This window comes from Rissa tridactyla, chromosome 1 (genome assembly GCF_028500815.1).
Source record: "Rissa tridactyla isolate bRisTri1 chromosome 1, bRisTri1.patW.cur.20221130, whole genome shotgun sequence".
NCBI classification, from domain to species: Eukaryota; Metazoa; Chordata; class Aves; order Charadriiformes; family Laridae; genus Rissa; species Rissa tridactyla.
The window spans coordinates 132,517,817-132,529,310 of record NC_071466.1 but is presented as its reverse complement, the minus strand read 5'-3'; the positions used below and the strand labels follow the sequence as shown (position 1 = coordinate 132,529,310).

General features: G+C 43.8%; 1 protein-coding gene across 3 annotated transcripts; it reads right to left on the bottom strand.

Annotated features, from left to right (window-relative positions):
• Window positions 1-132: 132 nt before the first annotated feature.
• HAO2 (hydroxyacid oxidase 2) lies at window positions 133-11,072 on the bottom strand. Of its 3 annotated transcripts, none has more exons than XM_054188023.1 (8): window positions 9,793-10,931; window positions 9,156-9,308; window positions 7,811-7,962; window positions 6,707-6,990; window positions 6,120-6,335; window positions 4,149-4,307; window positions 2,395-2,464; window positions 764-1,106 (listed from the first exon to the last, which is right to left on the bottom strand). In XM_054188023.1, the coding sequence occupies exons 1-8, from the start codon at window positions 9,810-9,812 to the stop codon at window positions 1,051-1,053; spliced, it is 1,110 nt and encodes a 369-aa protein (XP_054043998.1). In that variant the 5' UTR covers window positions 9,813-10,931; the 3' UTR covers window positions 764-1,050. The 3 variants fall into 3 exon arrangements, with proteins under 3 accessions (XP_054043999.1, XP_054043998.1, XP_054044001.1); XM_054188026.1 differs by lacking the exon at window positions 9,793-10,931 and adding an exon at window positions 10,948-11,072 and having other exon boundaries at window positions 779-1,106; XM_054188024.1 differs by lacking the exon at window positions 2,395-2,464 and having other exon boundaries at window positions 133-1,106; window positions 9,793-10,932.
• Window positions 11,073-11,494: the final 422 nt, after the last annotated feature.

Here is an 11,494-nt window from a genome sequence, read left to right as displayed (position 1 = left end):
TTTTCAGTACAGCCTCTCACTATCTATTTTCCCATTTCACAGCATCAGCTCCAGAAGACAGCAGCTACATTCAGGCACCTGCTCACTCTCGCCGCCTGCTAGTGGCAACAGAACCCAGGTCTCAGGAAGAAACTTGAACAGGGAAGGGATGAGCATGCATTTCTGTTACCTTGGAGGTTAAGGGTTTATGCTGCTCTGTGCTGACAGCAGGCGCAACACTGTCTCTGCATCATCTCCCGAGAGCAAAGGCCACATGCTGCTTGGGTGGTGCCGGCATCTCCTGCCCACTCTGTCAGCCTGTGCCGGCCACACTCATCCGTGGGCAGAGACCAGGGCACCGGGTGAGTTATTTACACACTGCCACAAACTTGTGCTGTGCTCTGAGCACGTGTAGGTCCTGACCACTGCTTGGATGAGTTTGCTGCACAAATTAACTATGTAGTGAAGGAAGAGCTTCTCTCGGCAGGGAGCACAAGGTGTTGCTTTGATTACTAGCGATTTCGTTGCTCTGCATTTAGAAGCAGTGGGCAAGAACTGCCCCCACCTCCAAAGGGTAGCTGTGGTGCCTGTTAGCTGATGCGTCTTCTTTCTGTATCTGCTGTGAATACATCCAGGAAAGCTCAATCTATGGAAGATATCAGCCACAACACACACTGCCCTGGAGCAGGACAGATGTGTCGCTTGAGCTGCAGTCAGGCTTGGTAGGACAGCCAAGTGGAAGAAGCAACGGACATAGTTTTCCATCTCTCACTGCCCAATGTAACAGAGATTAGGAGTAAGGCCCAACACAGGTAATGCCATTGAACAGCCAGTTTAAAGAAAATGTATTTAAGCAAGTAACAATTACCCGAAGTGTTAAAGAACTAATTGGTCTCAATAAAAGCAAAGAACAGCCTTTGCTAACACAGAGCCTTTCCTAATCTCCTCATAAATTTCCTTAAGGCCTTATCAACTACTTATTGCACTTTCAACGTTTGCACCTCCTTTTTCTCTCTTCAGTCTGGTTGGGACCTCAGTGTGAGCTGCCTTTGTTTGTTTGCAGGAGGTTGTTCACAGCTTTGAGAACTGAACGAGATGTGGGCCAATCTCTGAGACACTGGCACAGCCTGAAATAAATAGAGAAATGAAACATGTTGGTGAGAGAGAAAGGTTTGTGGATGAAACTTGGAAGGCCCCCCTCCTCTGAAACATTGTCTAGTCTTGTATGACCAATGTGGGGATAGGTTGGTACTTCAACAGCTCGCTCACAGGAGCCCTACTCCCCAATGCCATCTTCAGCCTTGAGCTTAGGCCCTGGGCTTCCCACACAAGAAGGCTTAGAAACAAGAAAAAAAAGGTTCCTTATAACAAGCTGAGCAGGGAGCCACCTCATCCAGCCGTAAGTGAAGGGCAGACAGAAATGACCCAGGGGTCGCTGTGTGTCAAGTGACTGGAGGTGGAGATTTGCATTGCCATTTCATTTGGTCAAATCTGGGTGGAATTTCACAGCCCTGCCAAAAAGGTCCCAACCTGCTACTCTTGCCAAATTCAGTGCCCTTTTTCCATGTAACGAAGTGTGAGAGCCTCCTGGAAAAAAAACAAACAACCTTGTAGGAATCTTCACTAGTTGAAAAAGTAATCCAAAAAAACCAGCCTATTAGGAAATGCCCAACAGGATTTCAGTTCCAGTCTTGCAGTCAGTGTTGCTATCCACTTGAGTTGAAGGTTGCTAGAGCATGAAAATCTTTAAAACATGATTTGAAGTGGGATCTTTTGCTGATGTCTGAATACTTCTGCACTGGATCTGCATGTCGTACTCGTTCCTGTATGAAACTGGAGTTTGCACTGGGCTGCGCGAATTTACTTTTCAGTGAGGGGGGCAAACGTGACAGCTACAGAAACGTAAAATGAGGAACAACAGTAAAAGCTTGGAGGAGACATGGAGGCTCTTAATGCATGTGGGATGCAGAGATTGGAACCTGCACCAACAGACTGTATTATCTAATACACAGAGAAAAATTCTGCATCCATTTTTTCCAAAATTTTCATGCAGAAAAAGAATTTGTTGCCTTTTGCCCTGGTAAACAATTAAATACTGAAAAAAATATGCTACAATTCCCAGCAAAACAGAAATTCCAAGTTTTGCTCAGCCCTGCTTAGCAGTTTTGTATGTCTTTAATTGGGTCAGAAAGCTGCTTTAACCTACTTCCTCCTTGCAAGCTTCATTGTTATGGCACCTGAAATGCCAAGTAGTTTCACAGGAAGCAAAGAATCACCTTAAATATAGCAATTAGAACCAGCACAGATCACATGGATTCCCTTTTTGTGACCCATCCACCAGACTTCTGATATTAGATGGCTTGCATGCAGAGACCTCAGGTATCACCAATTACAAACAAGGGGCAAAATGCTTACCAGCTAAGGCCATCGACAAACGAAACTCATCCTGCAAAATTCTCAAAACGTCTTGAAGACCTTCTTCACCCTGCTCCAACAAAGAAAGCAGTCAGGGTAAAAGGAGCACTGGCACTGAGCAGTGCTGCAGGATGCTTGCACTGTGAGAGCTGGGACAGTCCCTGAACTCCGTGCCAATTCCAGTCCCTCATACAGATGAATGATTAAAATGATATGATGGATGTGCTCAGTTCATCACAGATTAATTTAGATGCTTTTCCTTTTGTGATACATCTGAACAGGGAAAGAAAACAAAGTTGTTTTTCACTTCTGACATTTTCTAGTTGGTTTTTTTTTCCTTAGCTTTCAGTTAACCTCCACCAATGGGCTTGTTTTAAAATGTCAGGCTTTACAATGCTGACAGTATTTTATGAAGTAATGAGAGTTTTATATATGGTACAGCTTTAAAAACTTTTGTTTACTGAGATACCAGACTGAATCTTTAAAAATAGTACACTCTGTGTTTTCCTCTGACCAAGTCTCACCAAGATGCTCAAAATCCAATAAAATGTACATATGATTTTGATCTTACAGTAAAATATTGGAGGATTTTTTTTCTTTTTTTCTCTTAAATTTTATTTTTGTTTCTTGCAATAAGGAATGTTTTGGGTGCAGACAATGTCAGTGCCTGTTCATGCCCTTCCTCTTTTGTATGCTAGGGTAATGCTACTGAGATACAGCTTTAGGAATACTTTATGGAATACAGTACCAAAGCACAGCTGAACTCAAAAAATCCCATCTCCTTTCTGTTTGCATTGTGGAAAAAAATGCAGGCAGCCCACAGCAACACCCTTTTCATGTTAGGCCCTTTTCCTCTGTTTATTGGCAACAGAAATAGTCCCGCCAACCCTTCCAGGTTTCTCAGAAGATTCAGATGATTTCTTGCTTAAAGCCTAACTACTGGAATCCACAGCAATAACACCACTGGACACTAGTCTCATTAAAAAATAGGAAATGTTTGAAGACCGTAAAATTTTTTTTTTTTTCTTCTAGAGAAAAGCATAGAAGCTCCAATCCAGAGGATAAAATGCAAAAATTTAGCAAAGCAAACAACTGGTATAATTACATTTTAATTTTAATTATGTTAACCTTCTGCATCAGGGGCCGAATTCATGACTCTGGATCATAGAAATATGCTAGTATTCAAGAAGCAGCAAAGCTGCGACTGAGATAATAGTAGCACGCTCAGGCACATACAGGACACGGTTGTGCTCAGTCTTGCCCAAAATGTTTCAGACATCAGCGGGATGGAGTTCTATATGTATTTCTCAAGAATTCATAACACCGCTGTGAAACTGCCGTATCAAAACCATATATTTTTTGCAGGTAAGCTGTCAGCAAATCAAATTGTCAGACTCATCTTTGTAGCAAATAAGCCCTTTTCCAATTTTCAAAAGCACTGTTGGTCCTGAGTCCTACACTATTTTAGCACCAAACTGCAACACGAAGAAATCAGGTCCCACAAAACAATGGTATCAGCTTCAAAATCATGTTTGAAATCATAAAATTCAGTGGCATTTTTAAATCAAGGAAAAAAAGGTCTGGTTTTGATTCAATTTGGGGTGTTTCCACTTGAAATTCAGCAAAAGAAGCAAACAAAATAAATGGGTAAGATTCTTCAGTGCTGAAAACTGTCTCTATGACTTTTAAATAACAACAACACAGTGTTGGAGAGTATGAGAAGTAGACATACAAACTCAAAGCTCCTTACTCACCTTGTAAGCCAGACCCCATAAAGCCGGTCTTCCAATAAAGACGCATTTTGCTCCCAGTGCCAGTGCTTTTAATACGTCACTTCCTTTTCGTATTCCACCATCCAAATACACTTCGACTCTGCCTTGTACTGCCTCCGCAACCTCAACCAGAGCATCGATCTGCAAAGAAGCAGCCACTCTTGAGGCTCACCTTGAGGTCAGCTTTAGATTCCAAGAGAAAGAGGGGATATTCCAAAGAGACAGGCAGGGATGCAATGCTTTAGTGGCATAGCTTCTCAAAATGAAAAGGGACAATGCATCACAAATAGCACAGCACCGAACGCTGCAGAATAAAGTGCAGCTCCTTGTTCTGTTTGCCAGATAGTTAATGCCATTTTCCAGTGCTCTGCTTATACTGATATTCTTTGCTAGCACTTCTAATAAGTGAAAAAGTAACATTTTCACTTGCTTTCTGAAAGGTTTTAAAAATAAATTTCAATGGAAATAATTGTCATTAATATCTTACTTTCATTTGAGACAATGGTCAATGATACAAAAATTTGTAAAAAAGGCTGATGTCAGACTTTGCCCTGCTACTGTCCAATTTGCCTAAACTTGCATTTCAACCTAATCCTGGTGACCACCTGTCGAAAGCCTCCTCAGACCCCCTGAAGCACCTATGAAGGATTTCATTTGCTATGTAGTACAGGCAACGTACCATTTCCTCCAGGCTAACTCTCCTGATTCCCTAAGGTCTTTCCTGTAGAGCACAGCGCAGTGCCAGGGTGGTAGTGCAGGGCAGCAACACGCAGAGATGCTGGCTTTGGTCCCAAAGGCAGCGTAACTGGTGGCAGGACGTTGCACTAGACCTAACTAACTCTCCTTCACAGCAAACCCAAAGGTCTCTTTTTCTGCAGTCTCTTATACTCTTTTGCCTTCTCTTCATCTTTTTTAAGTAGAGCAGCTATAAGTAAGATTACTAAGTAGATTTTTCCAATTGGTCATATTTTTTTTTCAGAATTTCAGACTGAAATTTTCCAGAAATAGCTCAGCAAGAGCAGGGACTATAGCTTCTGCTGCCAGGCTTGGTACCAGGGGAGCAGCAGAGCTGAACTAGGTATCTGCTGGTTTGTCCGTGCATGTAAAGAAACTTTTAAGGTAGAAGAGCAGTTTAATGCTGATGCCATTTCCATTATTATGTTATTTAGTATTTAGATGTATTTTTTTAAATCATTATTCTCAGCCTCAACATAGAATAGAAGAGAATTCCCTGTTGCCTATTTGTATTTTACAAAGGAAAACAGAGAAAAGAGAGTCCATAGGATACTATGCAATGCAGAACTGTAAAAGAAGAACAATTTGAAAAACTGACAGAAGCCAAATTAAACCAGTGAAATATACACATGTCCAAACAACCCACAATTTCTTTGTACAGATTAAAAAGCGGGGGAGTTTTTCTCCAGATAAATTATCCTTTTTCTGGCTCATGAAAGTCAATAAATTCCCATTTAGTCTTGTGTCTGTAAATACGCAAGCAGACCTCTCACTAAATCTAGCTGCATTGTTTGTGCATGTTTTGGCAGATGTGAACAATGAGAATACATTATGCTCTCATTTGTACATTTTTGGTTCCAGAGCTTTGTTTTATTTTTGCTGCAGTGCGCAAAGAGTACGTGTGCACTGCACCAGCTAATGAAGACGTAGGCAGAAAACTTTTACTAGCTTAGGCCAGTACTTTATTTGCAGTTATGTGGGTTCAGTGCTGCTTACAGAACCCTTCCAAGAAGCTGAGAAAATACTTGAGTGGGTAGCCCATGCCAAGGCATGCATCTTACCAGTTTAAAGCTAAAGTACATCTGCACACATCCACGGCCATGCAATGAACACATGAGTCCACCAGAAACATATATACAAAGACGAGCATGGAGATACCAAGGTTAGCGCAAACGTGCATAGAATAAACACTCATGGGACATCTGTCTTCTCACTTACAGTGGCAGGTCCTCCATCCAGTTGCCTTCCGCCGTGATTGGATACAATAATTCCCTGAACTCCATGCCTCACTGCCAGCTCTGCATCTTCTTTCGTCAAGATGCCTTTGATGATGATGGGCAGGTGGGTCAGGCTCCGCAGCCAGTAGATATCATTCCAGGTGACCGAAGGATCCAAGCTGTTGGGTGGCAGTCCGTACTCGGAACAGTCACCTCCCTACAGCCATGGGACAGAAGGAAACCTCATCTGAGCAGTGACAATACAAAGGCCCCTTTGAGGTCTCTCCCTGCTCTTGAACAGATTAATTAAACTTGCCAAAAGACATGTTCATCAGCTCCGGAAACCATGTGTCTCCGGAGGAGAATAATTACAATGGGGATGGAGATCACTGTCTCTAGGGAAGCTGGACTGAAAGTTTGAAGCCAGAACCCAGGCTGGCAGGAGGTCAAGCCAGGACGCTGCAGAACCAGAAGGGGAGAAGATACGCCCTGGGTACAGCAGATGCCAAAGCAGCAGTTACCCGGTGGTTTTGTCTCATGTGGTACATGCCAGCGCAGGGAATGAAAGGACAGGGTCATTTTACAAACCTCAAAGGCTCTTTCCAAGTTCTTCAGTTTCATGTGGGGAGGAAGGCGGAAACCATTGCGGACATCGTCGCGTCTTTTGCCCGTGTAGGGCAGATCCGCGGTGAGGACAAGGCCCTGGAAACCCAAGGCCTCCGCCCGTTGGACCAGCTGCTGGGAAACCGCCCTGTTGCGGTGGATGTAGAGCTGGAACCACCGGAGGCCGCCGGGGGCGGCCGCGGAGATCTCCTCCAGCGTGCAGGTGGAGTACGTGCTGGCGATGTAACAGGTGTTCATTGCTTTGGCCGCTTCAGGAGGTATTGGAAAATAATCAGAATCAAGGTCATTTCAACGGTCCTGCCAGACACCGGGTACAAAATTTTTTTTTATACAGTTTGCAGACAACATCTGAACTCCTGTGAGTAATATCCTACCAAACACAGCGCTCTGCCAATTGGCAAATACGCTCTCAGGGTTAAAAATGGCTATATTTACCATGCACTGTTGTAGGATCATGGTTAAGAAAGCAGGAAAGGGAGAGGTGGTCCTCTCATTTTGCAACTTTTTTTTTTTTTTTAACAGGAACTATATGACTATGTTCTTGCAGGAATATGCTGTCAAGTGCACACAGTGTACACAGGAACACACAGGAAAAAAGATATTTCCAAGGGTCAGGTCTCCAAACCCACCACAGGATTTGGGAAGAGAGGTTATGCTTTTCTCCAAGGGAGACACTGTTCTTGACAGTAACAAGGAATTTACAGGCTGAGTCCCATCCACCACTTCTATGTCCTAACTAGAGCCCACAGCACTGAGGACCTGTGCAGTCCCTGGTGTACACCAGAAATGTGTCCACTATCTTTGCCTAAAGTTTGCAGCAGCCCCCCCAGGGCTGATCTCATAATAGTGGCTGAGAGAAATACAGCAATGCCTATACGGCTTCCCATGCACTCCGCATCACCAGACCCAAGTAGGTCATCCACAAAAAGGGGTGTCAGAAAGTGGGAAAGGGGTTTGCCTCTTCAAGCCTGAAGATTCTGCTCAGTCACACTTCAGGTCACCTTAACAGCCTCTTGAGGCTTTTCCGCAGGCCCATTTTTGCTACAGAGCAACAAGGCAGAAGAGTACCTCTGGCTGTGCTTTTCTCTCCATCAGGCCATGCTAGCTGGTGGAAGCCAGTAGGGGCAATTCCTACAGGGAAGCTGATTTCAGTCCCCAGGAGCTTAGTCCTAATGTCCATCATGGATACATCCCGCAGCATCCGTGGCCGGAAACGAATTCTGTAAAGCAAAAAAACCCCTTCAGGATGGTGGCTGTCCAGTGGCTTTTCTGAGGTTTCATGGAAGTCAGGTCTTCATTTACCTATTGCAATGCAGGAAGCTGAACCAATAAAGAAAACAGCATATAACAAAAGCTCTTTGTCCTTTCTGTTCCCTTTTAGAGGTCAATTCAGCCAGCAGTTCAGCCACTTCCACTTTTCATTAATCTCATAGTCCTGCTTACTGGCCACAGTACATAATTTCTGCATTTCCCACTTCAGCTAAGCATCTCCTCCCACTGTCAATACCACAGATTCCTTCTACTTGCAGCCCAGTCCCAGGTCGCTGCCTTCCACTCCACCGTTTGTATGTCTGTCCCCACTGTACATTGTGCCTGGCTTTACTGTCTGCAGCATGTTCCCCAAATCCCATACTAGAATCACAGAATCATAGAACTGCCCAGGTTGGAAGGGACCTTTCAGATCATCTAGTCCAACCATCAACCTAACTCTGACAAAACCCATCACTTATCTAAACCATATCTCTAAGCGCTATGCCTACACGTCTTTTAAATACCTCCAGGGATGGTGCCTCAACCACTTCCCTGGGCAGCCTGTTCCAATGTTTGATAACCCTTTCAGTGTAAAAATCTTTCCTAATATCCAGTCTAAACCTCCCCTGGTGCCGCTCGAGGCCATTTCCTCTTGTCCTACCTCCTGTTACCTGGGAGAAGAGACTGACCCCCACCTCTCTACAACCTCCTTTCAGGTAGTTGTAGAGAGCGATAAGGTCTCCCCTCAGACTCCTTTTCTCCGGGCTAAACAACCCCAGCTCCCTCAGCCGCTCCTTGTAAGACTTATTCTCACTTCTCATTCTATTATAGCCACTCATCCTCTTTCCTGTCATACCATACCATACCATACCATACCATACCACACCATACCATACCATACCACCACACCACACCATACCCTACCCTATCCTACCCTCCCATTTGCCTGGACCTTCAGCATCCCTTATGCCTCATGCGTCATGTTCAGGCTAGCATCAGAGCATACAGCATTTGTCATTTAGGTAAGTGCATTTTGCTTGGGGACCACCTTGAAAGGGCAAGGTGTGAGGGATCGTTGCTTGCTTGTGAGGTCCAAACGCTTGCACAAAAACATAGTTTAAAATCTTCCAATACCACACTCCTGATTTCCTCCTTACATTACCTTTTATATGCCAGGATGTTTTCATCTCGAGTGCTACAGTCATCCGCCCCAGCTGCAAAAAAATCCCAGGCAATCTTGGGTAAATACTTTTTAGCATAAGCTTCGAAGTCTGAAAGACACACCATAGCCATTGCTGAGAGAGGCTCTGGGAACCTTGAAGAAAAGAATAACACAGAGCAGAAATTAAATCCCTGAACTGCCATTCTCTCTTCCGAGGGCTCTAATGTCACTTAATGCAAACCTTGGACCCATCTGTCTTGTAGAGAGAGGTTCTCTCAGTCTATCTTGCCATTCATCCTCTCTCCTAGTATGAGGAAAACTTGCAGCCATAAGAGCAGGAAGAAGCTTGCATCGCTGTGCCTCTCTTTATTCTGTCTTAAACAGAAGTCTGAAGAGGACATTTTAGGTCCTCTGCTATTTTAAGACACGGCAATTGTGTAATTCTGTCATAAATTCCATTTTAAAAACTAGCAGGGTTATTTGTTCCAGTAATTCTCCTCAAAGTTTGTCCCAAAACATCATTTGCTGGATTACCCCTTAGGACGGCTCCCTGACTGAACAATTAGTTATGGAGCGCAGTGACTAAATTCAAGCTCATAAAATCTGGAAGCAAGTAAACACGGAGTCTACATCTAACCTGCTCCAGCATGAACGCATTGTAAAACTATGTCCAGACTCGGAGTGCAAGCCACTGTCAAGGCCAGCGCTGCAGAAAAACAAAGTATTTTCTTCAGATCTTCATTTCTCTTTTGTAACAAATATCTTCTGCGTGTTTGCATTACATACTGTAGCACTGATAGATGCTAAAAAAGGAGCACAGAAAATTTGGACAAACTACGAGAAAACACTGGCAAAAAGCAAATTCCACAATGTGAAACATGATTCTAAGAACTACCCTCAATCTTTCAGGGAACAGAAGTGACGTTGTGTGACCCAGATGTCTAATCAAACCAACATAAATGCTGCCTAGCGAGTGTCCGCACTTACATGCTTTTCAACCAGCCAGGACTGAAAACTATGCAAATTAATGTTTTAGCAAGCCATGCCCGTGCACAAGGAAACATGTACAAAACACAGACAAAATCAATTTACTGAATCATTTTTTTTGCAATTACTTCCACAGCTCTGATTAAAATAGGCATTTTGCAAGGTATATGAAAGCATAAACTTTTAAACCACATGTGGCGTCGGTCTAATTTTTCTACAAATGTACATGAGAATTAAATATCCTAGTTTTCAGGATTAGCCAGATTGGCAGGGGTTGCAAGCTTCACCAAAACCAGCCCCATGTGCCCAATGTTGTACACTTCTGACACGGATAAACACGCAGGTTACGGACACAGATCCAACCTGTCAAACTGCAGCCGTGGGTATGTCTCACTGACTGGGGTGCCTGTGTATACACTTGAAAATTAGGACTCACAATTCTCTGCTAGGAAAGAGCCCAGGATGAGGGGCTCATTGGAAGATGGAGAAGAAATGTGACTGATTTCTTCAGAATTGTTTTGACTCCTCCGACAGGCGTTAGGTAGCAGGTAGTAAAAGTATCCCAAGCCTTCTCTGTATGCCTTCAAGACATCAAGTGCTGCTGATAGCACAAGTCCTCATATATCATACATTGTGATAAACTGTAAACCACTTATCAAGACTTCTGCTTTTCCAACTGTTAGAAAGGTCAAAGCAAGGACAAAAAGACAAACCAACTCCTCTCATGGCAGAATAGACTGGAATTTCAAACAAGCCAGGCCCAGTCCTCATTGTCTCCCAGTTCAGAACCTCAGTTCAGACTTACTTTGGGTTTCGGGGAGAGCTGCAGGAGGTGAGATCCTCTCCTTCAAGCTCACCTGCAAACAAGATATAGAGGAGGTTTTTTTCACTGATTAGCTGCTGTTTTTTATGGAGTCAATAAGCAACCACCAGAGATTAATGCTCAATCCTGCAGTAAACTTTGTACTGTTTGTATAACACTAACTTTGTTTTGCTATCAGGTGATTAAAAGTTCCTTCCAAAAACATGCATCCCCGTGTCCGCAGCACGATTGCTTGGTTCACAGCATGGGCTCTGTGCTCTTCGGCAGTGGCTGGAGGCTGTGCATTCACTTAGGGAAGCAACAGCATTTCAGGGGGTTCGACTGAATCTCTAAATTGTTGATAACTTGCTGCTGAATGTGCTGCAAATTCCACCAAAATGATGATCCACAGACAGTGTGATTTGTTACAGCCCACAGCCACAGGGCCTTGAATCTTCACCACCACACGTGGGAAATGTTTTTTGCTTCCTATCATACATGAAGAAGTGAAGTACCTTTTGTCTTCTGCCATTTTTAGAGGGCTATGAGT

Bases quoted from the DNA above. Each gene is read 5' to 3' on its own strand.
- HAO2 (XM_054188023.1), bottom strand. From the start codon at position 9,812: ATGCGTTCATGCTGGAGCAG. The intron at 6,336-6,706 runs GTTTGTAAAATG...CCATGGCTGTAG, and splicing joins ACTTGGAAAGAGCCTTTGAG to GGAGGTGACTGTTCCGAGTA. The intron at 2,465-4,148 runs GTGAGTAAGGAG...TTGTTGGAGCAG, and splicing joins TATGGGGTCTGGCTTACAAG to GGTGAAGAAGGTCTTCAAGA.